The sequence below is a fragment of the Alexandromys fortis genome, unplaced genomic scaffold (genome assembly GCF_014885135.2).
Source record: "Alexandromys fortis isolate MF-2015 unplaced genomic scaffold, M_Fortis_MF-2015_v1.1 scaffold_143, whole genome shotgun sequence".
NCBI classification, from domain to species: domain Eukaryota; kingdom Metazoa; phylum Chordata; class Mammalia; order Rodentia; family Cricetidae; genus Alexandromys; species Alexandromys fortis.
Genome location: NW_026068044.1, coordinates 2,720,940 through 2,743,768, shown reverse-complemented (window position 1 = coordinate 2,743,768; position 22,829 = coordinate 2,720,940). Strand labels below are relative to the sequence as shown.

At 45.9% G+C, this 22,829-nt stretch overlaps 1 protein-coding gene across 1 annotated transcript in view; it reads right to left on the bottom strand.

Moving 5' to 3' along the window:
* Arhgap28 (Rho GTPase activating protein 28) overlaps positions 1-17,136 on the bottom strand; it is a 162,554-nt gene extending 145,418 nt beyond the window's left edge. The window contains exon 1 of the mRNA XM_050166208.1: positions 16,888-17,136. Within this exon, the coding sequence (XP_050022165.1) occupies positions 16,888-17,009 (122 nt within the window). The 5' untranslated portion in view covers positions 17,010-17,136. The remainder of the gene's footprint in view (positions 1-16,887) is intronic.
* Positions 17,137-22,829: the final 5,693 nt, after the last annotated feature.

Below are 22,829 nucleotides of genomic sequence, written 5' to 3'. Positions count from 1 at the left end.
TGTCCCGAAGATACTCTGTCCTGCAGGTGACCACAGAGAGCCCATCTCACGATTCAGCATCCTGAAAGGAGAGTGAGCTCAATTTTCTGCTGCTGGCCGAAACCTGTTTCCTTGCCGACCGCCCCCTTAACTGGATGACATTGGGAACGATAATTGAATAAAAGCAGCAAATCGTCTCTGATATTGCTACAACTTTCAGCCTCTGATGCAGCACTGTGTGGCAGCTCAAGGACTGTGACGATGAATAAAGGCAGCCAGACACAAAGTAATGCTGTCTGTGGCTGTCTATGTGCAACCTCCAATACCGGCCAGCCACGGCCATCCGCGGTGACAGACAGACGCCAGGAGCAGGCTGCCTGGCCAGGGGTGGGAGTGGGAGGAGGGGACAGGAGTGGAAACGGTCTGCGTTTTGTTTAGGATGGCAATCACATGGGCCCCAAATCATCAGACTGTGTACTTCATCCCATACTGAATCCCCCGGCCTTTCTCAAAGGGAGAATCCGGAAGTTAAAGGGTAAGAAAGAGGTGGAAACGACCTAAAGGTACAGTAGAAAAGTACCAAAAAAGTCAATAAAGTTTTCCAAGAGGGTGGTGACGTATCTAAAGAAAAGATTTCGTTTCCAGGTATTATTTCAGAAGCCCCGGAGGTGCTGTGATCATTAGTAATTGATTTCCTCTGATTAGAAGAGAAAATGGAGCCGGGGACATGGCTTAGGGAGTGGGCTTCCTTTCAAGTCTCTGTACACATTGCCTTCAGAGGCATATTCTTATAGTCTCATCAAGTACCCAATACCAAGACCCAATATATGCAGGGAGGGAGGGGGGTGAGCAGAAAATGAGGGGAAAGTAAAAGGAATTTCTTTCACAAATTGCACTTGCACGTGTTTTATTAGAACATTAAGAAAATAACTGAACAGTATTCTTTTACATTCTTAGACATCTCTGTGTAAATGACATTAAATTCATTCTAATCTTCTACCAAAATAGCATACAAATTAAATAATATTAACTAGGTTAAATAAAATTATATTTTATAAAGTATTGAGATTACTACATGTAATATTAATATACTTTATCTTTCGAAAAAGAGGTTATTAGTGAACCCTCTCCTTAACCTTGAGCAATAATAATAATAATAATCATGTATTATTATTATTACATGCTGGGTATTAAACCATACCCAGCACTCCTATTAGTTAAGATCTCAATGTATAATAATCTTCTAAATCATACTCAGTCCTGCTTCTTGGATAGGTTGTGTTTTGGGGGAGCAGCTTATAAACATACGCCTTTCCAAGCCAGCATCCAAACTTCAGCTCCTTAGGTGAGGTCACCCGAACTCCATTAGCGTAATGGAACACAATAAACAACTTACCTTAGAGACTGGGTAAGAGCCCGAAAGGGCAATCACATAAGCTAATTGGCAGAGTTAAATTGGAGATAGAACCATGCTATTACAAAATCAGTGCTCTGGTTAAAATTCTAGAATCGCCCAATTATCATAATTTCCAACCTGATCATAAGGAAAGAGGATTTAGGGTTAGTGAAGCCCTGGAGGTCAGCTAATTGAACCGCTTCGCTATCCGGTGAGGACACCAGGACCGCTGCTGACCTTTGTGTGACCTGTTTTCTCCAAAGTGCACAGTAAATTCCCCGTGCCCTCCCTCCCTCAGCTCACAGGTTAACTGCCTCAGGCCGTCCCATCCTTGTCTCAGATCACAGGGACCAGCATTCTGAGCCACCGCGGTTATGCGCTCCAGTGGGACCCTGTTCTGGATGCATCCTCTCTCCCATAGCCATCTCAGGGCTTCACTGTGGCGTCAGCATCTGAGGAGCTCTCCCTCAAGCCCCCCCTCACCAACTGAGCTGCATCCGCTCCTCCAGAGTAGCTCACACATTTTCCTCACTCAGCCAATGGGTCTGCTGTGCACTCAGAGCCATTAGAATGAACACTTAGGATACTGAAAACAAAGATGCAGTCTGCCCACCCCGCCCCTAGCTCCAACATTGGATGCCATAGTCACTGACCCTGAGCACACTCATCAATTCTCACTGATAGACAGTTATAACCATTATTTGTAGCACCGGCATTCAATACTTTAATATGGCATATGGAAGTTCAAACATTACTCTTAAATTTTGTTTTTTTTGTGGTGATTATCAGAATTGAAGTGCTTCTTGTTTTAATGAATGAAATGACCCTTGGGCGAATTTTACTATTTAATGTAATGGTAGAGAGAGCCAATCATGGTGACAAAACCACCCACAACGCGCTGTCTCGTGGGTCAGAGTACAATGGTGACAACTGTCACCGATTTGGATTTTTGTCATTATTCTTCAGTAGACAGCCTTTTATTAACACCTTCTGTCATCCTATAGATTTAGGGGAATACAGAGACTATCAGGAAACACTCCACAAAGGAAGACACACTCAGAATTTAAACGTGCCCCAGAGTGTCCCAGTCAGAGGCTGATTCTACACTTCAGTTTCCACTGTGATCAGTAAGCAGCCGACATTTAAGGACCCTAGCAAGTACCAGACTCTTGGGTGCCGGAGGAGGAGACAGTTAAGGATTCAGTGAAGATTATGAACGGCGTTGGTGCTAACAACAGCTGCGTCCTAAGAACGAAAATGCATTTTCCTAATCTCTTTTGTGGTGCTAAGATCAGTTCTGTGGCTTTGCAGCAGGGGATGACTTTGGACGTCTGATCTCCCTGCCTCAACTTGCTGGGATGACAATAAGCGTGTGTACCACCGTGCTTGGCTTTACTTAGAGCTGGGGATCAGATCCAGAGTTTCACACAACGGTTAGCAAGCCACCAACTCAGTTACATCTTCAGAAAGTAGCTGGCTACTTTACGAGCTAAAGAGATTTGATCATCCTGGTGTGGGCTTCCTGGCTGTGTCACAACACGGCCATGACAAGAAAGAGAACTGACTGCACACAGAAGGGGCCAAGCACACAGAACAGCCCTGCTCTGTCTTGCAGTTTGTGCTCAAGAAGCGTAGAAGTCCTCGGAGAATGACATCAATCCTCCTGAGCATGCTGTATCAATAACTTACTTCAACGCCTTCCTCCAGACCACGCCTCTAAAATACCCACCTCTTCGCACTGTCCCTAGGATAACCAATTGGGACCCAGGCCCCCGCCATGTGACGATGTGCACACACCCAAACCACTTGTGCCAGCAAAGGGTATTAAAGGGTAGGGGAGAAACATATTTTAGAAACGCTACATTTCCTTCTTGACTTTCATCAGACTTTCAGCTTTTTTCCTTTAGGGAAATGAGAAGCACAGGGAAAGAGAAAGGAAAGTAGCAGAAACCAAACTGTAGACAAGATCATTGCAGGATAGGTGGGTAAAAATACCACAGTGAATCCCATCCATATCTGTGATGCAAAGGTACTAACACTGATGGAGTAAAAGTAAAACTGTTAATAAATAAAGAGTGACGGGAAACAAATGAACAACTTAAAAAAAAAAAAAAGCTCCCTTCGCTTGGTCACCTCTCTCCCGCTTCCTTCTCAGATTCTTTGCAGGATCCACCTTCCCTTTTCAACATGCATCAAACTGGCTTCCACCTCCGCCTCTCCGGAAATCCCTGCATCCATCCAGGATCCTCACACTAGAAACATCCAATGAGTGAGTTTCCATTTTCCTCATTATTGGCTATTTCACCACCGTTGATACCGTTATGTGACGGTTATAATGTTTTCGTTCCCACGTGTTCCGCCCCTCTAGGTCACTGTCATGGGCTCCCAAGGCCCAGGCCACCTCCTCCCATCTCCCTAGCTAGCAAAACTTCTCAGATTTCCATCTTCCTCCCACTGCTGTCTCTAGGCCTCTTCTCTCCCACCAAGTCTTGTCTGGTTCAGATGTTACCATCGCTGACGCGAACTTTCCAAAACAACGCTCCTCAGCTGACTGTCTGACAGGCGCGCACGCTTCCCAGCCTCCCCAGCTACAGGACAGAATACCGCCTGAGATGCCCAGTGCTGCCAGAACCATTTGTTCAACACCCCAATTTCTAATCCTAGTAAATAACTCCCAGGCAGAAGACAAGTCATTTTTCCTAATGGTCACTGCACAGTCTCCAAACCACACAAACGTCTTCACTGAAGACCCGGCTTCGTTCCTTTGTGCATGCTGCTGTCCTCTGCACCTGGACGGCTGTATTAACCAGCCAAGATCCACCTTAAAATCATACTCTATGTCCAGGGGGATGAATGCACTGAGAGGTCACTGGGATGCAAGAAGCGAAGCAGCCAGGAGATTACAATTTGAATTTTACGGATTTTTAACTCAATTGCTCTTAAACCGAATTAAGAGAGCAGTTTGTTTGTTTGTTTGGGCGGGATGTGGGGGAGACAGAAGGGACCACAGCCTGGGGTGGGATCTGGCTAACTGAAGAGGGTTTCTTTTTTAAGTTCACTTGTAAGTCCCCCTGAGCAGCGAAGCACTCCCCTGTACTCTTAGGAGAACCGGGCCTCCTCGCAGCTAAAACTTGCACCGTAAGCCCTTTTTGAGCCATTGGCATTCTGGGAGTATCTCATTTGTTTTGGACTGGCCTAATCAAAGTCGGCCACAGTGGGGCTTCTGAGAAGCAATGACTCGGGTTGTTTTAGCTGGCACTGACTCACGGCCTCAGAAAGCATGACACAGCTTCAAACACAGAGGCCAAGGCAGCTTCTTCCAATTACCCGCTGCCAGCAGCTGGCTGAGTGGGAGACTTCCAGTGTGGGGCTTTCTGCAACTAAGCACAATGTGGATTGGATCTGAGGGGAAAGAGTTGCCAAGAAGACCTGGTAATTCCAGAGCTGTATAAATGAAGAGGGATCGGAGTTTATGTTAAACATTCCAGAGCCAGGCATCCGTGCTTCGCTTTTCAAAACAGCACGTGTGGAAATTCTCAGTCAGCTCTTTTCCTCATTAATTGCTTGCGGGCTCTGTGGAGGTCAGTGCGTGTTTTTCTTTCGGATGCCAGTGAAAAGTCGCTGCAAGTCTGTTTTCCCGACTCGGGGTTACACTGGAGGAGATAGCACACCCACGGGCCGTCGGCCAGCGTTGGAGAGGAAACCAAGGAAATGACATCGTCGCTGATACCACCTCATTCTAAACTGTGGTGTTTCCCAGGAGGGAGCCCCTGTCCCCCCCCCCTCCTTGTGGCTTGCTCTGGGCTTGACTGAGCCCTGTAGACCCTGTATGTCATGGACCTGAAGACCTGCTATGGGGATGGGACCGGCTGACTAGCAGTCAGCTGAAGGACACTCAGAGCCTGGCTAGAAAGCTGTTACTTCCCAGAAGCCTCCGTGAGGACGTGCCTCGCTGCTTTGCCTCTCTGTTAAGCTATACAGGTTCTTCCCTCGCACTCCCCAGTCACTGGCTAGTCACAGGCTGCTTAGTCCCTGTCATCAAGACACTCTACGTGCAGGGAATGCCACCGCCTGGGGCCTGGCACTTAGCCGGAAAGCCCATACCACTGTTTACATGTAACTAACAAAACTGTCCAATCAGAGGAGCTTTGCTGTCATTGGAAGTAAAGTTTATCAAAGCCGATGCCTTGGAAAATAAACACAGGCAAGCAGAGCCTGGGGGGGGAGCTGATGCCCGCCTGTCCTGAGGATTCAAGGCTTGACTATGACCGACCGCTAGGATTAGTTTTCCAAATGTGAGTGTCTGAAGCCCATCTTAGGTCGGCATCCTCAACGGTCTAAGGATCACTGATGGATAGTGATGTACTTAAGCTTACGGTCAGGGGAGGCTCAGAAGATGCTACTGTAAGCTCCCCTTCTATGGCAGTTGTTAAACCAGGTATTCCTGGGGTGCCTGGGCTGCCCTCAAACTCCTGGGCTCCAGTGATGTTTCCACATCAGCTTTCTGGGTATCCGGAACTAAAGGCATTCTCTTGCAGCTACACTCGACGTCCATAAGGACCAAGGAACATGAGACAGCTCTACAAAGTCAGAGCCTAGGACTCAATTCTCAAACTATATGGGGTTGAATAACCGAATGTGTAAGAAGTCAGCAATTGTAAAAGTCTTTGGATGCACTATAACCAATAATGAAGTAAAAATGAAATAACAGCCGTTGTAGGTGTTTCTGGCAGTAGGGTCTCTACTGGGTCACAGGGTGTCTCATAGCTACCCAGTGCCAGCAACCACCAACTAAAACACCTTGGCTCAGATCAGAAACTCAGGATAGGAACTGTGGGATTTTTACTGTGCACATAAACTTCTCTGCTCGTGCAGAAACATGATGACTTATATTTTCCTACTACCATTCCCTGCACGTACCAAATCCGTGGCCTGTATTATTTCAGAATGTTTGATTTTAAAAAAAAATTGCTCTTTGGATCCTGAATCATAAAAGAACTGCTGTGTCCCTGATCTCAAATCGTATTGCAGAGCTATAGTAAGAAAACCACGGTTATCGGCATAAAAACAGACATGTTGATCAATGGAATCTATTGAAGACCCAGAAATAAATCAAGTTTAGGATTCAAGTAACATAGCCTCCACATATAAGGTGCAAAGTCGCCAAGTAAGAAACCTGACATTCATTTGTGGGACCTGCACCATATACATTGTCCACACTTATTCAAATATGCACACACACACACACACACACACACACACGCACGCACACACACACAAACAGAATAATATATATGTAAGATGAAAGATTAAACCAACTCTGAACATTTATAAAATCTTCCATTTAAAAGTTGCTCTCAACCAATCAGTCATCAAATTATTATTCAAATATACTGATCAGTGTGTCACAGGATTGCAGTGACAACATTGACGCCAGGTTTTGGAAACCTGGCTCCCAGCACCTTGCTGTGTGTGTGGTCTTCAGGGACTCCCCTGTGCCCGAGCTGCTGGGTCACAGGACTTGTATGCCAAGCTCCCAGTCCAGTGTTCGTCCCACAGTACGTGCTCAGTAAGCTAAGAGGCTGACGGCAGGTGATAGCTGTGGTAAGGAAGAAACTTCCAGAAAATAAGTTTAGCTTTATTTCTCTAACTGCAGGTGCACTCCTTCCTTTGCATTTATCGCTACTTAAATACAGCTTTAATGCCATCCACTAACGTATGAGCTTGGCCTACCCTGTAGGGTTTGAACTTTGAAAGCACAGCAGTGAATGGGGGGGGGGAGGCTATGTTACTGCTACATTGCCCTTTGTTTGTTTACAGAGGGTCTCACTGTGTGGCCATGACTTGCCTGGACTTGCTTGGTAGACCAGGCTGGTCTTGAACTCACAGAGTGCCAGGATTAAAGGCGTGCACCACCGTACTGGCATATTATCATCTTTTTTTAATTTGGTATTTTTCTAGCATCTGTCAGATTTCTCACATGGTGACCTAAGCCTGCAATCCTAGCATCAGTGAGGACAAGGCAGGAGGCTTGTGATTGAAGAGGAGGAGTTGGGGGAGAAGGAGGAAGTGGAGAAGGAAGAGGAGGAGGAGAAGCAGGACAATGAAGGAAACCACATAACTGACTGCACCCGTGGCTTTGTATGAACACGGATACACCGGTGTTTGTTTAAAGGGAAGTGCACTCATCAGTGTTTTCTGGGTCGGTTCTCAGAGATGAGTGGCGATCGACTTCAAAGGAACTCTCGTCCCCATCCATTACAGATGTTTCAAGAGATCCCTGCCACTCTCCACAGAGTTCATGGCAGATAGAGAGATTTAACTTTCTATATAAAAGGCTATTGGCACCACAAGCCAGAAAGGATGAAAACAGCCTGGATAAGTCAGCTTACAAATTCCTCCAAGCTTCTTTATCTCGGGCTCACAGTTCCTCCTTCCCGTTCTTCAAGCTGTTTGTGTGCGGTCATTGTCCAGTCATCAGTGGGAACATAGGGTGCACGGACCCAGCCAGTTTTTCAGAGTAACACGACACCCCAGCTGTTCCTCCGAACGAGGATTAGCGCGCATTCCCCAGCCCTGGAATAACCTGGCACTCGACACCTGTTAGACAGTTTATCTGGGACAGTCATTCACTGACGTGTGACGGGACACATGCGGTACTCAAAGGATGCCCTCCAGCCACCTCCCTTTATGCTTTTTAGCATACAAAGTAATGGGCTTCCTGGCAGCATTCTCGGAGATGCTCGGTTTTGGTTGATTCTCCAGCTCTCCTTGACTGGGGCTCTCCACAGCTCTCCCTGCCCCAGCTCTCCCTGACTGGGGCTCTCCACCAGCTCTCCCTGCCCCCAGCTCTCCCCTTCCCCATTTCATACCACAGCATTCTGCCCATCCCTCTCGCCCAAAGCCCTTTCCTTTTTCCCATCTCATGGGCCCCTTTCTAGTTTTCTAGCCTCTACCTACACTTCCACAAACACACACACACACACACACACACACACACACACACACACACGGATCTGCACATGAGAGGAAACCCGTGCCGTCGCCTTTCCGAGCCTGGGTTACCGCACGGAACGCAGTACTTTCTAGCTTTATCCGTTTTCCTGAACGTTATGGAAGTCCACTTTGCTTTACAACTGAACAAAATTCCGCGGCGGCTATTCATGTTCTCACACCTTCAGTATCCGCTGACGGCCGTGTAGGCTGGGTCCATGGCCTTGCTGTCGGGATAAAATCAGTGGTAGCACGGATGTGTGGATGTGTATGGGCCTCTGTGGTGCGGCGTGGAGTCCTTTGGTGCACGCCCAGGAGCAACACAGAGAGGCACCGCAGGGTGGGTCTATGCTTTGCCTTTGGAGAAGCCTCCAGGTTGATTCCCAGGTGCCTGAGCTCTTCACACTCCCACCGGACGTCATCCTGTGTCTCCTTGATCCCAGCCACTGTGTCTCCTTGATCCCAGCCACTGAATGGGAGTGAGACGGACTCTCAAAGTGCTTTCGGGTTTTCATCCCCACCATAGCTAAGGATCTTAAATACTCTTTAAAGTAGTTATTGGCCATTTGTGTTTCTTTGACTGAGGAACTGTCAATATATTAGCTCATTGACCCATTTGTTGATTGTGAGTTTGGTTGTTTAATTTTTTTGCTGCTCTTTATGTAGTCTAGAGATTAACCCATGTCTGGGATAGAGCTGGCAAAGTCTTGATCCAATTCTTCAGGCTGTCTGTTCATTCTGTTGAGTTTCTTCTCATATGCAGAAGCTTTTAAATGGCATATAACATCCTTATCAATCCTTGCGGCCATTTTCTGTGCTGCTGGGGGTCCTCTATGTTCTCCTGTAACAAGTTCAGGGGTCCTAGTTTGGATTAAGGTTTTTAATCCTGTCTGAATCGACTATTGTGCAGGGTGCGAGATGTGGATCTAATTTCACTCTTCAGCAAGTTGGAAAATTAACAACAATAAATAATACTTAAAGCCTGGAGTGATGGTCCAGGCATCTAATTCTAGCAAATGGCAAAGACCACAAGTTCAAAACCAGTCTGGGCTACACAGGGAGTTCGGGCCAGCCAAAGCTGCAGAGCAAGACACCATCTTTTTTTTTTTTTTGGGGGGGGGGTTTCGAGACAGGGTTTCTCTGTGGTTTTTGGAGCCTGTCTTGGCACTAGCTCTTGTAGACCAGGCTGGTCTCGAACTCACAGAGATCCGCCTGCCTCTGCCTCCCAAGTGCTGGGATTAAAGGCGTGCGCCACCACCACCCGGCTTTTTTTTTTTTGATATTTATTGAGCTCTACATTTTCTTCTGCTCCCCTCCCTGCCTCTCCCCTCCCTGCTTCAATCCTCCCCCAAGGTCCCCATGCTCCCAATTTACTCAGGAGATCTGTCTTTTTCTACTTTCTACTTCCCGTGTAGACTATATCTACGTAAGTCTCTCTTAGTGTCCACATTGTTTGCAAGACACCATCTTAAAGAATAATAATTATTATCATTATTAAAATTATAGAAAAAAATAAAACAACATACAAATATGGGTTACTTACTTCTTTAGTAACTTACACATCCTACTAATAGATGTTCACTAAATTGTGATTCACACATCATCTATTTACTTACTTGTGTTTACATTTTACTTTAATATGTGTGTGTGTGTGTGTGTGTGTGTGTGTGTGTGGTGTGTGTGTGTATGCAAGCCCATGTATACATTTGTGTCCCACTGCATGCATACACAGGTCAGAGGACAACTTGCAGGGGTCTTTTCTCTCCTTCCCTGTGAAGCTCCTGGGGATGGAACACAGGTCGTCAACCTTGGCAGCAAGCACCTGTTACCCTCTGGGCCAGCTCTTTGGGCCTCATGCTGGATTTTTTTTATTTTATTTTTAGAACAATCAAAAAAAGTTTCATTTCTACACTGATTAGGGATGATGTAGCCTACTTTGAATTTCCATATAGAGTACAGAGTCAACTACTTAAAGTCCTCAAGTTTCCTTCTAAGAAATATTCTGATGTGGGGTTCCCCTCTGTGTGCTATGAATATGTTTTATTACCGCTGGTTAATAAAGAAGCTACTCTGGCCTATGGCAGGGCAGCATATAGGCAGACAGGAAAACTAAACTGTATGCAGGGAGAAAGAAGGCAGAGTCAGGCAGGCGCCATGTTGCTGCCAAAGAAGAAAGACGCCAGAACCTTACTGGTAGGCCACAGCCTCATGGTGATACACAGATTAATAGAAATGGGTTAACTTAAGATGTAAGAGCTTTCTAGAAATATGTCCGAGCCATCGGTCAAACAGTGTTGTAATTCACAGTTTTTGTGTGATTATTTGGGTCTGGGCGGCAAGGAAACCAAAGTGCAGCCTCAGTTTATAATATTCCGTTCACCTCTTTGGATTCGGTCCCTAACATTTTCCTCTTATTCTCAGCTGAAGCTGACATCCAGAGACCATTTGATGGAGAAATAAGAATGTGACCATTACTCCCAGCAGTGACAGCGTAAGGTTTGATGGTGTGGAGAGAAACATGACTATATGCACATTGGAATGTTTCCCTGGGTTAGCATACATGTGCAGGGCACCCTCCTCGGACTTGCCCAGGGAGTCTGGGCTCACTCTCTTCCTGGACCCATGTGCTACCACGTCCCACCCCCTGGGGGCCTGCCAGGTAGGGCCATTGGAACACTTTATTATGGCCTAGTTGGGGTTTTATCCAAAATATGAATAAAACAATTGACTTTTAGAAAAATACACATATGCAGACACTCAGGTAACACCTCAGGAAAGCTCAGATGTCAAGACACTTCTAAGAAATAAAAAAGATGAGATCTAATCACAGAACATTAAATGTAGCAACTTTCTGATTTTTTTTTCTGTTAAAGTTTCAATAAAATTTCTCTTCCAAAAAAATAAAAATAAATAAAGGAGCTTTAAAAAAATAGGAAATGTATCTTCAAGGTTTTCACAAAGTCAAGCCAGGTAAATCAACTAAGTCATTTCATCACGAGGCCACTGGCGACAACTTACATTGGGACCACTTTGCAGGAGTGATGGACATTAAAGTAATAAAGTTAGAAAGGATGATGAAGTGATTATTTTGTGGTACATAAATAAAGTCAAATTGAGATGAAATGATAGCAAAAATCATCATCAAAACACCACAGTGATAAATTTTGCTGCCATGATCCATAGACAGAGGCTACAATCAGCACAGGAGAGTTGGGAAAGAAAAAGATATATGCATGAAGTATCTCCAGGAGGACAATGATTAATTTCAAAATGGAAAATGGTGACTCTGTGGCATAGAAAGTTAGCAACGCCATCTTAGCCAGGTGACCAGCATCTACCTCATTATATAACATCCTAGGGTCATGGACCTAACAAGATGGCCCATCCTCGCTTCCACGGAATGTTCTCAAACTCTCACCGACGTCATAAGCACACACTGCACTAACTCAATTTAAGTGGATTCCTCTAAAATCACCAAGGAGCTCTCAACAAGCGCCAGGGTCACAAAAGACAGATGATCACAACTGAGGGGAGCCTGAAGGGGCCTGCTTAGGATCACCATGGGATCTTGGATTCAACTATATAACAGGAAAATTAATGACAGCGGGAAAACTAGTAAAATAAAAACACAGTCTATAGTTTAGTTAACTGCAGTATGCCATGGTTAATTTACGCCATTTTGACCATCGCAATGCTGGTTTTGCAACACAGTAACATCTAAGGAATCTGGGTAAAGGTTACTGTCGAAAACTTTTCTGTAAATGCAACTGTAAATCTTGAAAATTAAAAGTTAAGGGGAGAAGGTGCTTCTAGAACACTCCAAACTTCCTGGGTGTTTGGGCTTACATTAGGGGTTAGTGGTCAGGGAGAACTGAGCGGGTTAAAAACGGACAGAGCAACTGGCCAAATGTTTAGCCAAATGATAGGTTCAAAGGCAATAGACCAGATGTTTGGCAGCAGCTGTACAGATGAAGGCCCCTCCGCTCGGCAGGGAGTCCACGCAGGAAACCACAGACACAGGCTCTGCTTTCAAGCACAACATAAAAACGGCCTATAAATAACCGTCCTTTTCAAATAATTCCACTTTCATCACGCTTTCTGAACCTTCCAGAACAAGGAGCCCACCATCCCTTAGAATTTGGCGGCCTTTGTATAGGCATAAGCTCACACGGGCCTACATAAATGTTTAATTTTAGCAAATGTGGACATGTCAAAATACACACCTTCTAAACTTAAAATTTCAACCCGGAAAAGTATCCCCCAACAAAGATCGTCACTAAAAGTTGCTGTTTAGTTTTGCTCAAAGTATTGACTTCCTAATCCTCATCAAATCTGTTTTATCAAAGTGTTATCATTATTAAATGAATGGCTGTGATGTTCATTAGGATCCAAAGAGTCTTCAGAAAAGTGGGGGAGGGTTGCAGAGGAAACCACATGGGCAACCTACATGGTGGCTCTATTTGCTTTTGAGGAAGAGCTGCTTTCTTTCTCTATTTTTTGTCATTTCTCAGGAAGTACACCTAGAAGTAATCATGGCCATTTTATATAAGGCTCTCCCCCCCACCCCCCACAAATGTCTGCAACTCTCTTTCATATAACCAAGAAAATGCCTGGAAGAAATCAGGCAATTAGCATCCTCTTTGGCTACTCCTCACTTTATAAGTGGAAGTATTTGGGGTATTCATCAACATTCTCAGGCTTCCGCGTAGAAGCCTGACCTTTCTAAAAAGGCATGGTTCTGAAGGTGATTCCAACAATTTATTTTCACAGGTAGAAGCACTTGCAGGATCTCATCGATTAGCCCCATAAAAAAAGACTATGATTCAATGCTACAGGGACGTACATGAGTATGACTTCTGAGAAGTCAGAGCAAAGAAAGACTGTAAGAGCCTTCCTATCAACTCCTAAGAAAACCTTAAGAGACAAAAGGTACATGAAGAAATTATTGTAAGAATTAACAACCAAGACTTCGCACAGTGTGCTCTATTGTAAGGAATATGATGGCAGAGACCATAGAAAACAAAAAGAGAATTCTAAAAGAAACACAGAAGGGCTCAGAAGGCAATACAGTGGTATTTTAAATGCCCCAACTCCCCAGGCAAATTCCAAGAAGAAGGAACTTGTATTATTTACAGTACACTGTTTACGCTTCTTAGAAAGAAAAAGACTAAGGATAATCCATATGTCAAGTATTACAATACTGCTTATCTACATTAAATATCGATTTCTTTAAACTGAAACCTGAAGAAGACACATTGCCAACCAACCCCAGTGGATAGTCTTTTAGACACCCAGTGCATGGATTTCAGAGATTCGAGATGGTTTTATTCATTACCTCCCATGTATAGCTGCAAGCAACCAATCAAACAAGGCTGTTGTGATCCAGCTGCCCTCACTCTCCCTGACCTACAAAGGAACTTCCTGTGGTCTGTAATTGACAAGGATGTTTGTGTTCTTTCCATCAGGTGGTTTTCCACAGAAGCAGCAGAGGTATAAAAGGCTTTAGCTTGGGTCAAAATAAAGGTTGCTCTTCTTCCCCTGAAAAGAAGCTTCCTAGTCTCAATCCCAGCACACCCCGCCAGTTTCGGCAGTGCTGCAAACCATTCCCTGAACTCTTCCAGATTCTGAGGAGGAAGCTGTAAAATTCAGATATTTAAATGGATCCAATATGTTTGGATGACAGTTGATGTTTTAGATCAGATTGCTTGGATCTGTTTATTTTTCCACTAATCAGGAATGGCGAATAGGGAACCAAGTCCCGAGAATGTCTACTTTCCACCAGGGACATCCATCCACATTTGCCGCCATGTCCCTTTTGAGTTGTTCAGTGCTCCAAGAACTTCAAGTAGCCTACTCAAAACAGAGTCAACATGCAGGTGACAGTCAAGGTTTGGGGCATTCTTACCCCAAGCCTGACAGGCACATTTTCCTGGTTAGTTACTCTAACAAAACTAAATAAGAAGATGGCAGGCTCCAAAGGAATTTAAGTGGACAGATGATTTCAATGAAATTGCAGAAGAAAGAGTGTGTGGCAAACAGAGGCTCCAAGCCATTACTATTCCTCAGCTTCAGCCAGTGTTGGCAAGCAGCAGAGTGGACCCCAGTTCCTGTGCCCTGTGTTCTTAACAAGAAGTTGAAAATCCAGTTATACCTGAAACTTTTTCTATCAGAAGTTTTACCACTTCTTTATTTCCAAAAGCTCTATTGTTTCATTTTTTTTTGATAAAAATTACATTGGTCTGCCCACGTTCTTGAGGCAGGAAGAACATCCCACTTATCTTTGTGTTTTCAATGCCTGGCGTGTTACTATGTTACTATATAGGAACTATGCTACTATGTAGTTTGTGCAAAGAGGCTGCGGGTTTTATCTCAGCCATTTTATAATCTTAGTCGGAACCCATTAATATCCTCAAGAAATACCTAGTTGGCTACTACAATATACCAGATACTTCTCTGTTATTTGAATTAGATGAACAAAACGTAGGGATAGGAGATATATTATATTTTTGTGGGAAAAATAGGACCCCAGATTTGAAACCACATAAACAAGGTGTAGTAGAGGCCTGAGGAGGAAGGAAGAAAGATTAACTTTGATTTCCACCTATGCTATCAAGAACTAGAGAATGACGATCCTTGGGAGGTCAGAGCTCATGCTCACCCGACTTCCCAGGGCTCCAAACACATCCCCCATTTTTAGGAAAGCGTGTTCCTGAAAGAGAGTACTTTCTTCCCAAATAGAACAGTACCATCTTGCTTCTTGGCTTGAAAGGAGGTATTGATGAGCAGCTAGTAAGTCAAAGGTTAATAACTGGGACTGATCATTTCTGTTGTCAGCCCATGATTAACGGATGTGGTCTCCTCTGGCTGCTGGTAAACACAGGAACCTCTATTTTCACTGCTTTCACTGAGGACCAAGGAGTTAAGCTATTCTCCTAGGATTCTGCTGTTCGAAAGCAGGAAGAATGTGGGGGTGCACACCTCCATCCCCTGCCTCAGAGGACTGAAACACAGAGAAAGGATCTTCTAGAGTGCAAGGCAACCATCCAAATGATAAATTTGGACCTGATTGGTTTATGGCAAAAGATGGACTCCCCCACTTTGGTGCAATGTCATTCCCCAAGACCACATGCTGGGCTAATAAAGCATCTCCCTCCCTGTCACTTTTGGCTCTCTGGCTGGTGCCCACAGACAGCTGCGAAGGCTTATAAACGGACAGTGACACCCAAGCCATTTAAGACTGCACACAATTGGCCCCTGCTTTGCATCCAATCACATCTCTTTAGCCACTCACAGTGTAAATCATAATGGTCAAAGATGATGTTTTGTTTTGTTTTTAAAGGACCGCACACTACACACGAAGGAGAGTCTGTACCTTCGAGCAGCCTTTAAATGGTGTGCATGACTCCTACTGCTGGAGCAAATTGGTCCATTTCTCACTGTCCACATTAAAAAAAAAGAGATTCGACTCAACACGCTCTCTTTGGAAGAAACAAGAATTTCTTTGTTAGCTAAGCCCAGTGTCATCCCTAAGCCAGCGTGGTTGGTTCATCTCATGGAAACCTTCCAAAGCATTGTCTGTAATATAATCAAATCAACTAAATTGGAAAACAGAAGTAATTTCATAAACGTAAAGGCGTGAGTAAAAACAAGTCATTGAAAATAACCGTGCTGTAAAATGCCACGAGGAGAGAAAACCAAGACACACCAAAGTGTAGGCTTCAAAATAAATAAAGCATCCGCCGAGGTACTCACAGCGGACGCCAGGCAGCATTAGGCAAAGGCACTGCCCCTGACTATGCCAGAGAGCAAACCGTCTCACATTCGGGATATACTGTTCACCCATCTCTGGTGTAGTTAGTGAGGCTCTAACTGGCCTTGATCCTTCGTGGAACGGATGGACACAGTCAGAGCAACGTAATCCAGCTCCCTGGATGACTAAATGCACGTGGTGAGGGGGTTACACACTTCTTCCCACCCAAAGAAATAAACAGGAATTTCCATTTGCTGCATAGACTCGACACCAGCAGTCAACAAACAATGACATCACTGTATTTACACAACTGAGAGTATTTACATTAGAAGTGAACTTCTTATGTCAGAGGTTTCTTTTCGAGAGAAACTTTAGTTCCAAAAAGTTAATCTCAGTGTTTAAGAGAACTTTTTTTTCTTTTTCTCGGTCTTGTCTTTGGGTTTTAAGAATATTTTTTAAAAATACTCCAGTACCTAGTGAGAGCCTTCCACAGAAAAGATGCATGGGTCCAATTCATCATAAAAGTTTCAAGACTGCAAGTCCCCATCCCGTGCGTGTCGTGCCCCCCTTCCCGCCACCCCACCCCCCACCCGCTAGTTTCAGTCAGCCACACATAGACTTTTGTCCAGGCCATTTCTCATTTCCATACAAACAGCAGGTTCAGTTCATCAACTCCACAAAAACTTGCCAAAGCGCTGCCGCCCCCTTTCCCCCCCCTACTCCCCACCCCCGCCCGGGCGGGTGAGCGGCCCGAGGAGCGGCTCCGTACCTGCTGAGCGGGTGACTGGCGGCGGCCCGGGGCGCGCAGCGCGGCTCTGAGCCCTGCGCTTGCGAGCGCGCGTGCGAGTGGTAGGCGGTCAGCACCACGCCGCCCGAGTCTTCCACCTCCATCCTCAGCCGTGCATGTCCCCGCGCCGACCCAGAACAAAGACCCGGACCAGCGTGGACCAGCTCCGGGAGCGGGTCAGCGGCCCAGAGCGTCCAGCGCCCCACGGCTCCTCGGCTAGGGCGGCCCCGTCCGCCCGGGGACCACGCCCACACAGGACAGCGGACAAATTTGCATACACCGAGGACCACGCCTACAGAAGTACAGTGAACTGATTAGCATACACGGAGAGCCACGCCCAGAGGACGGCGGACGGATTAGCAGAGACCCCGAGGGTCACGCCCACAGAGCACCGCGCACAGATTAGTATACACCGAGGGTCACGCCCACAGATTACAGTGAAAGATTAGCATACACTGAGAGCCACGCCCACAGAGACCGCGGACGAATTAGCATACACTGAGAGCCACGCCCACGGGCCCCGGCTTCTAGGAAACTGGAAACCTGCCTGAAACTTGCAGCTCCTGCCAGCTGCTCTAGTAAAGTTTGTGTTTTTCTTCCTTTGTTTCTCTTTTCCTCTCCTCAACCTCCTGCTCGCCCCCTTCAAACGGGAGGCTTATCCCATGGCTAGGAACATTTCCTGCCTGGCAATCAGAAGTTGAGACAGGAACCATGCCTTAGGCAAGAGGTGGGGGAGAGGCTAGGTCTGGAATGGGTGTTCTGGGGAAGAAAGGGAGAAAAATCTGACACTCTCGTTTAAGCATCCAAACCAAAAATTAAAGAATTGGGTTGCATTTCTGTTTGCTTGTCTAGTTACAATAAACCTGATTTCCCTTCTGTCCAGGCAATCCCTCTGTAAAGTGCAAGACAGCACTTCCTTCCTATACCCTCAAGACTGCAGCAGCCAGAGCCTTACCTCATTCTTAACATCCCTTCCCTCCACCCAGGCCTGATCACACTGACAGATACTGTTTCCAGACTGTCTGAAAGCTAGTCCTGATTGCCATGGGCTCCGTGGATGGTATTTTCAGGAGGCCTTTTAAGGGGGGTATAAACACACACACACACACACACACAGACACACCACACACACACACACACACACACATGCACACGCGCGCACACAACAGCATTCCCAAAAGTACAATATAGTCTTCCCCCAATCATGTTTCTGGCTGAAACTCTGTTAAAAATTCTCTCTCCTGCCCCCTATGAAACCTCTTAGTGACCATCAATCAAAGCCCTCTCCCCACCTCCTGCTCCCCCTGCCACTTTCTAGAAATTGCTCTTGCTTTTGTTACAGGAATAATTTCATTCTGCCCTGTAATTAAAGCAGTCTGCCCAGACCAGGCTCTGTGTGCCTGCATCTTTGCTCCAGCATCTACTTGAGTGATTGCTAATGGATCACCGCCCCCCCCCCCCCCACCCCCTGCCAGGCCATATGGAACCAGGAAGCTCTTAAGAGTGAAACCCCGAGGAACTAGAAAGCTCTGAGGGGGAAAATCCATCACTAACTCAAGATCAGATTACTATTTTCCAGCAAGCTGGTGCTTTCTCCTAGGCTGCGAGCTTCCGGAAGGGCCGCCGTCATTTCTTGCTTTTATGCCCCAGAACCTCCTTCCTGTTTTGTGCAGCAGACATGCCCGAAAGATGTCCTGGATACTTTTATGCCAATTTGACACAAGCTAAAGTCATCTGAGAGGAGGGAGTCCCAATTAAGAACATGCCTTCTTAAGACGGGGCTGGAAGCAAGCCTGCGGGGCGTTTTCTTAATTGGTGATGGATGGGGGGGACCAGCCATTGCGGGTGGTGCTATCCCTGGGTTCTGTAAGAAAGCAGACGGAGCAAGCCAGGGGAAGCAAGCCAGTGAGCAGCTCGCCTCCATGGCCTCTGCATTAGCTCCTGCCTCCAGATTCCCTGCTCCGTTTGAGTGCCTGTCCTCACAGCTTTTGCTGCACGGAACTGGGAATGAAGTAAGCTCTACCCTTCCCAGTTTCCTTTTGGTCGTGACAGTACACTATGGATCAGCAATAGTAACCCTAACTAAGACAGAAGGCTTGGTGGATGGATGAATGGGTGGATTGTGTGTGAACTGGCGAAGGAAATCACACTCTCTAGGGTAGTGAGTAGTTCTTATCTTTCAGGCTAGCCAAGACACTTTTTATAAATCACTCACAGACCTTCATAGCACCAAAACAACAAACAGAAACGAGTTCGGTGTGTAGTACCCTTTTCTAAATGTTTGTGTGTGCTGCTGACACAATTAAATACGACTCTTGTCAGCATCCATGAGTTTTCAGGCTTCAGAAAGATGCTAGAAAATACACATAACCGTGTAGCAAAACGTGTTATTCAGGCTGCTTCCATTAACCCTTCAGATGGGCTGACCTGATGTTACATATAGTCTCTCTCTCCAGGGGCTGGAGCACCACTGGGTTAGGTCCTCTGTAACCAAAGGAGAACCCAACAGGAAATCTAGAGGGGCGAACCGGAAAGGTTGTCCTCAGGCTTCCTTGATGCAACTGGGAGGACTGTCCTTCCACCTGAAGCTGTGACCCTGGTGATAGTCCTCCGTGCTGTTGTCTCGGTTGTCTGGCAACTGCCACCTACTTGGTAAGCAGATCTAGGTGTGGGGATGCCTCCGTATGCTTGAATCTTGCCATACTTCTTCTATTACTTCCGACACATTTCATAGACAGGCCTTCTTTTCCTAAGCCGTCTTCATCATCTGAGCTATGTGTTCCATCCCCTTCTGACACTGAAAGACATATCAGCCAGCCCTGCAATTAAGGAAGTATCCCATAACTACTAATGGAGCTGTAGTGGTGTAATTGTGCTTACCAGGAAAGATTAAAAAAAATATTGTCTGTGCAGGTGTCTGTGAATGATTTCTAGCCCCCAAAAAAGGGTTTAGCAGGGGCTGGAGAGATGGCTCAGGGGTTAAGAACACTGCCTGCTCTTCCAAAGGTACTGAGTTCAATTCCCAGCAACCACATGTTGGCTCACAACCATCTGTAATGAGGTCTAGTGCCCTCTTCTGGCCAACAGGCATACAGACAGAATGTTGTATACATAATAAATAAATCTTTAAAAAAAAGTTTAGCAATCAAGTACACCACCATGATGTAGCTACACAGTGGGACCCTTGCCTGCCATGCTCACTACCCTGGCTTCGATACTGACTGATCTCCAGGACTGAATAAAAAGACGTGGCAGGGTCTGGCTGAAGACTGAAGACTTTGGGGCTTGAGAGTCTTTGGGTTTCAGAATATACAGCTGATATCGTGGTTCTAATAGACTCCATTAGCGTGTTGACATCCTCAGAACTGTAGGGAACCACTGGCTAGGAATGACGGCACACAGTAGGGACAGCTGGCTGGACGGTAGAGCAAGTAGTCATGAGGGCTTTTGGGAAGATAAAGTTACCTGGGCAGTGGACAATGGCATTTACTCTGAAATAGCACTTTCTGTTGGTTGGAGTAAGGATGAATAGAAGCAAGTCTGCATTTCCCGTGACAAGCGCTGGGCCAAGAGTCGGCAGACAGGCAGGGGTGTCACCACAGCCAGACAACTGGAGCATGGAACCCTGAGCAAGATGTCATTCAAAGACCCGCTTCTGTACATGTGGAAGAAAGGAGAACCTTGTGCCAGGTTCTGTTCTGTTCTAGATGTCAACACGTAGCACACATCAGATGCTTCAGCAGATGAAATAAATACCACTGTTAAAAGAACCAAGTCACATCTGGGCTACAGCTGTTTGCCCATGGAGACCAGGCCAGGATGAGGCAAGGCTGGAACTCAGACCAGACTGTCTACAGCCTGAAACCAGGCTCTCAAGGGTTACATACCAGATTTCCTAAGATATAAAATGCATTCTTCTTTATTTAGCATCATAAAGGGAGTAGGGCTTGATTTATGTTCATTCATCTAACTTTTCGTACACCTATCTAGCATGTTAAAGGTTAAATATCGCCAGCATAAAAATCGTAAATGAAGTTATCAATTGCATGTATTTTCAGTTCTTCTTTATATGTGTGTGTGTGTGTGTGTATGTGTGTAGCCTTCTCTCGTTATCTGCTCTTAGAACTTGTCAAAGACTAACTCGGTCTGTTGTAGATCTGTCAGTAGATCATCTGTAGATGGTTAGCATGTCTGTCTGTCTGTGGACCCGAGGGGCCCCGGAGAGCAGTAGGCTGTGGTGACTACTAGCGTGGCAAAGAGTCTACTTTCTCAATGAACTGGTGAGGGAGAACAGCTAAAAAGCCAGAGAACCGAGTCAAGATCCGCACTACAGGTTTGCCGCTTACTGCCTATACTGTTCTCATTTCCCAGATTGCAATTCAGGGGGCTGGTCAGCCAAATATCTTCCCAAGATTGGTGGGAAAGCAACAATCCTATCTTCAAAAAGTCTATTTCACTGCTAAACTTATCTGTGCCGGCTAGTCTCATGTCCACTTGGCACAAGCTAGACTTATCTGCAAGGAGGGGACCTCCATTGAGAAAATGCCTCCGGAAGGCATTTTCTTAATGATTTATGGGGGCAGGCCCAATCCATTGTGGGTGGTTCCATCCCTGGGTGCTGGTCCTGGGTTCTATAAAAAAGCAGGCTGAGGGCTGGAGAGTTGGCTCAGAGGTTAAAAGCACTGACTTCCAGAAGTCCTGAGTTCAATTCCCAGCAACCACATGGTGGCTCACAACCAGCTGTAATAAGATCTGGTGCCCTCTGCTGGCCATATAGGATATGTGTAGGCAGAATACTGTATACATAAAAATAAGTAAATTAATCTAAAAAAAAAAAAAAGAAAAAAGAAAGAAAACAGGCTGAGTAAGCAAGTAGACAGTGTCCATCCATGGCTTCTGCATCTGCTCCTGCCTCCAGGATCCTGCCCTGCTTGAGTTCTCTTCCCGACTTCCTTCAGTGATGAATAGTGATGTGGAAGTGTAAGTTGAATAAACCCTTTCCTCCCCAACTTTCTCTTTGGTCATGGTGTTTTAGCGTAGCAATAGAAGAAGCCCTAAGATAGTTCTATCCACACTTGATGGATGCTGCCTCCCTCCTCTCTCTTTCATTCCTCCAGCCTCCTGGCCTGTTTTTTCGCCCTTCCAGAAATCTCCTTGTAGGTCAGTCCTCAGGAGTAAACAACGCAGATGTGGAGACTACAGAGGCTTTTCACAACCTCTCCTGAGAGATGAAACCTCCTGGACAAGTCTCACTGGACACCAGGGCGCCCCAGCTCCGGGGGTTCTGATGTATGGGGATAACCCAGCATACCCAATCCTATCAGGAAATACAACAAAACAGCACACAGATGTAAACGCTTCACATGGACAAAAGAAAAGCGCCTCTTGTGGCCCTCCTGCTTATCTGGCAGAAGTGTTGCTTGGGTAATCGTGGCGTTCCAGGGCTGGGAAACAGCTGCTGCGGCTGGAGGAGCCCCACAGCCACAGGCTGAACTCTCTCAGCAAGAAGACTGGAGGCCACAGGGTCTCCCACCCTGATCTACAGGTAATGAAGGCACAGTTGTAAGCAGCAAGAGGCAATGATGCTCACATCACCTCACGGTGCCCCCAAGTCTTCTGGAAACAAAGAAAAATTGAGAAGAATGAATCCACAATTAACTTTAGATGGAGAAGAAATATTTTAATAAAGCAATTTTTTTGGGGGGGTTATTTGTTTGTTTTTGGTTTTGAGACAGTATTCTTGTATCCTAGGCTGACTTTTGTTGAGCTTTTAACATAGCTAAGTAAGCCTTAACTTCTGATCCATCTAATGGCACCTCCAGAGTGCCAGGATCACAGGCATGGACACGTACGCTCAGGCAGGTGGTGCTGGGGATCAAACCCGCCGTTTCATGGCCACTCAGCCAATACTCTACCATCTAAGC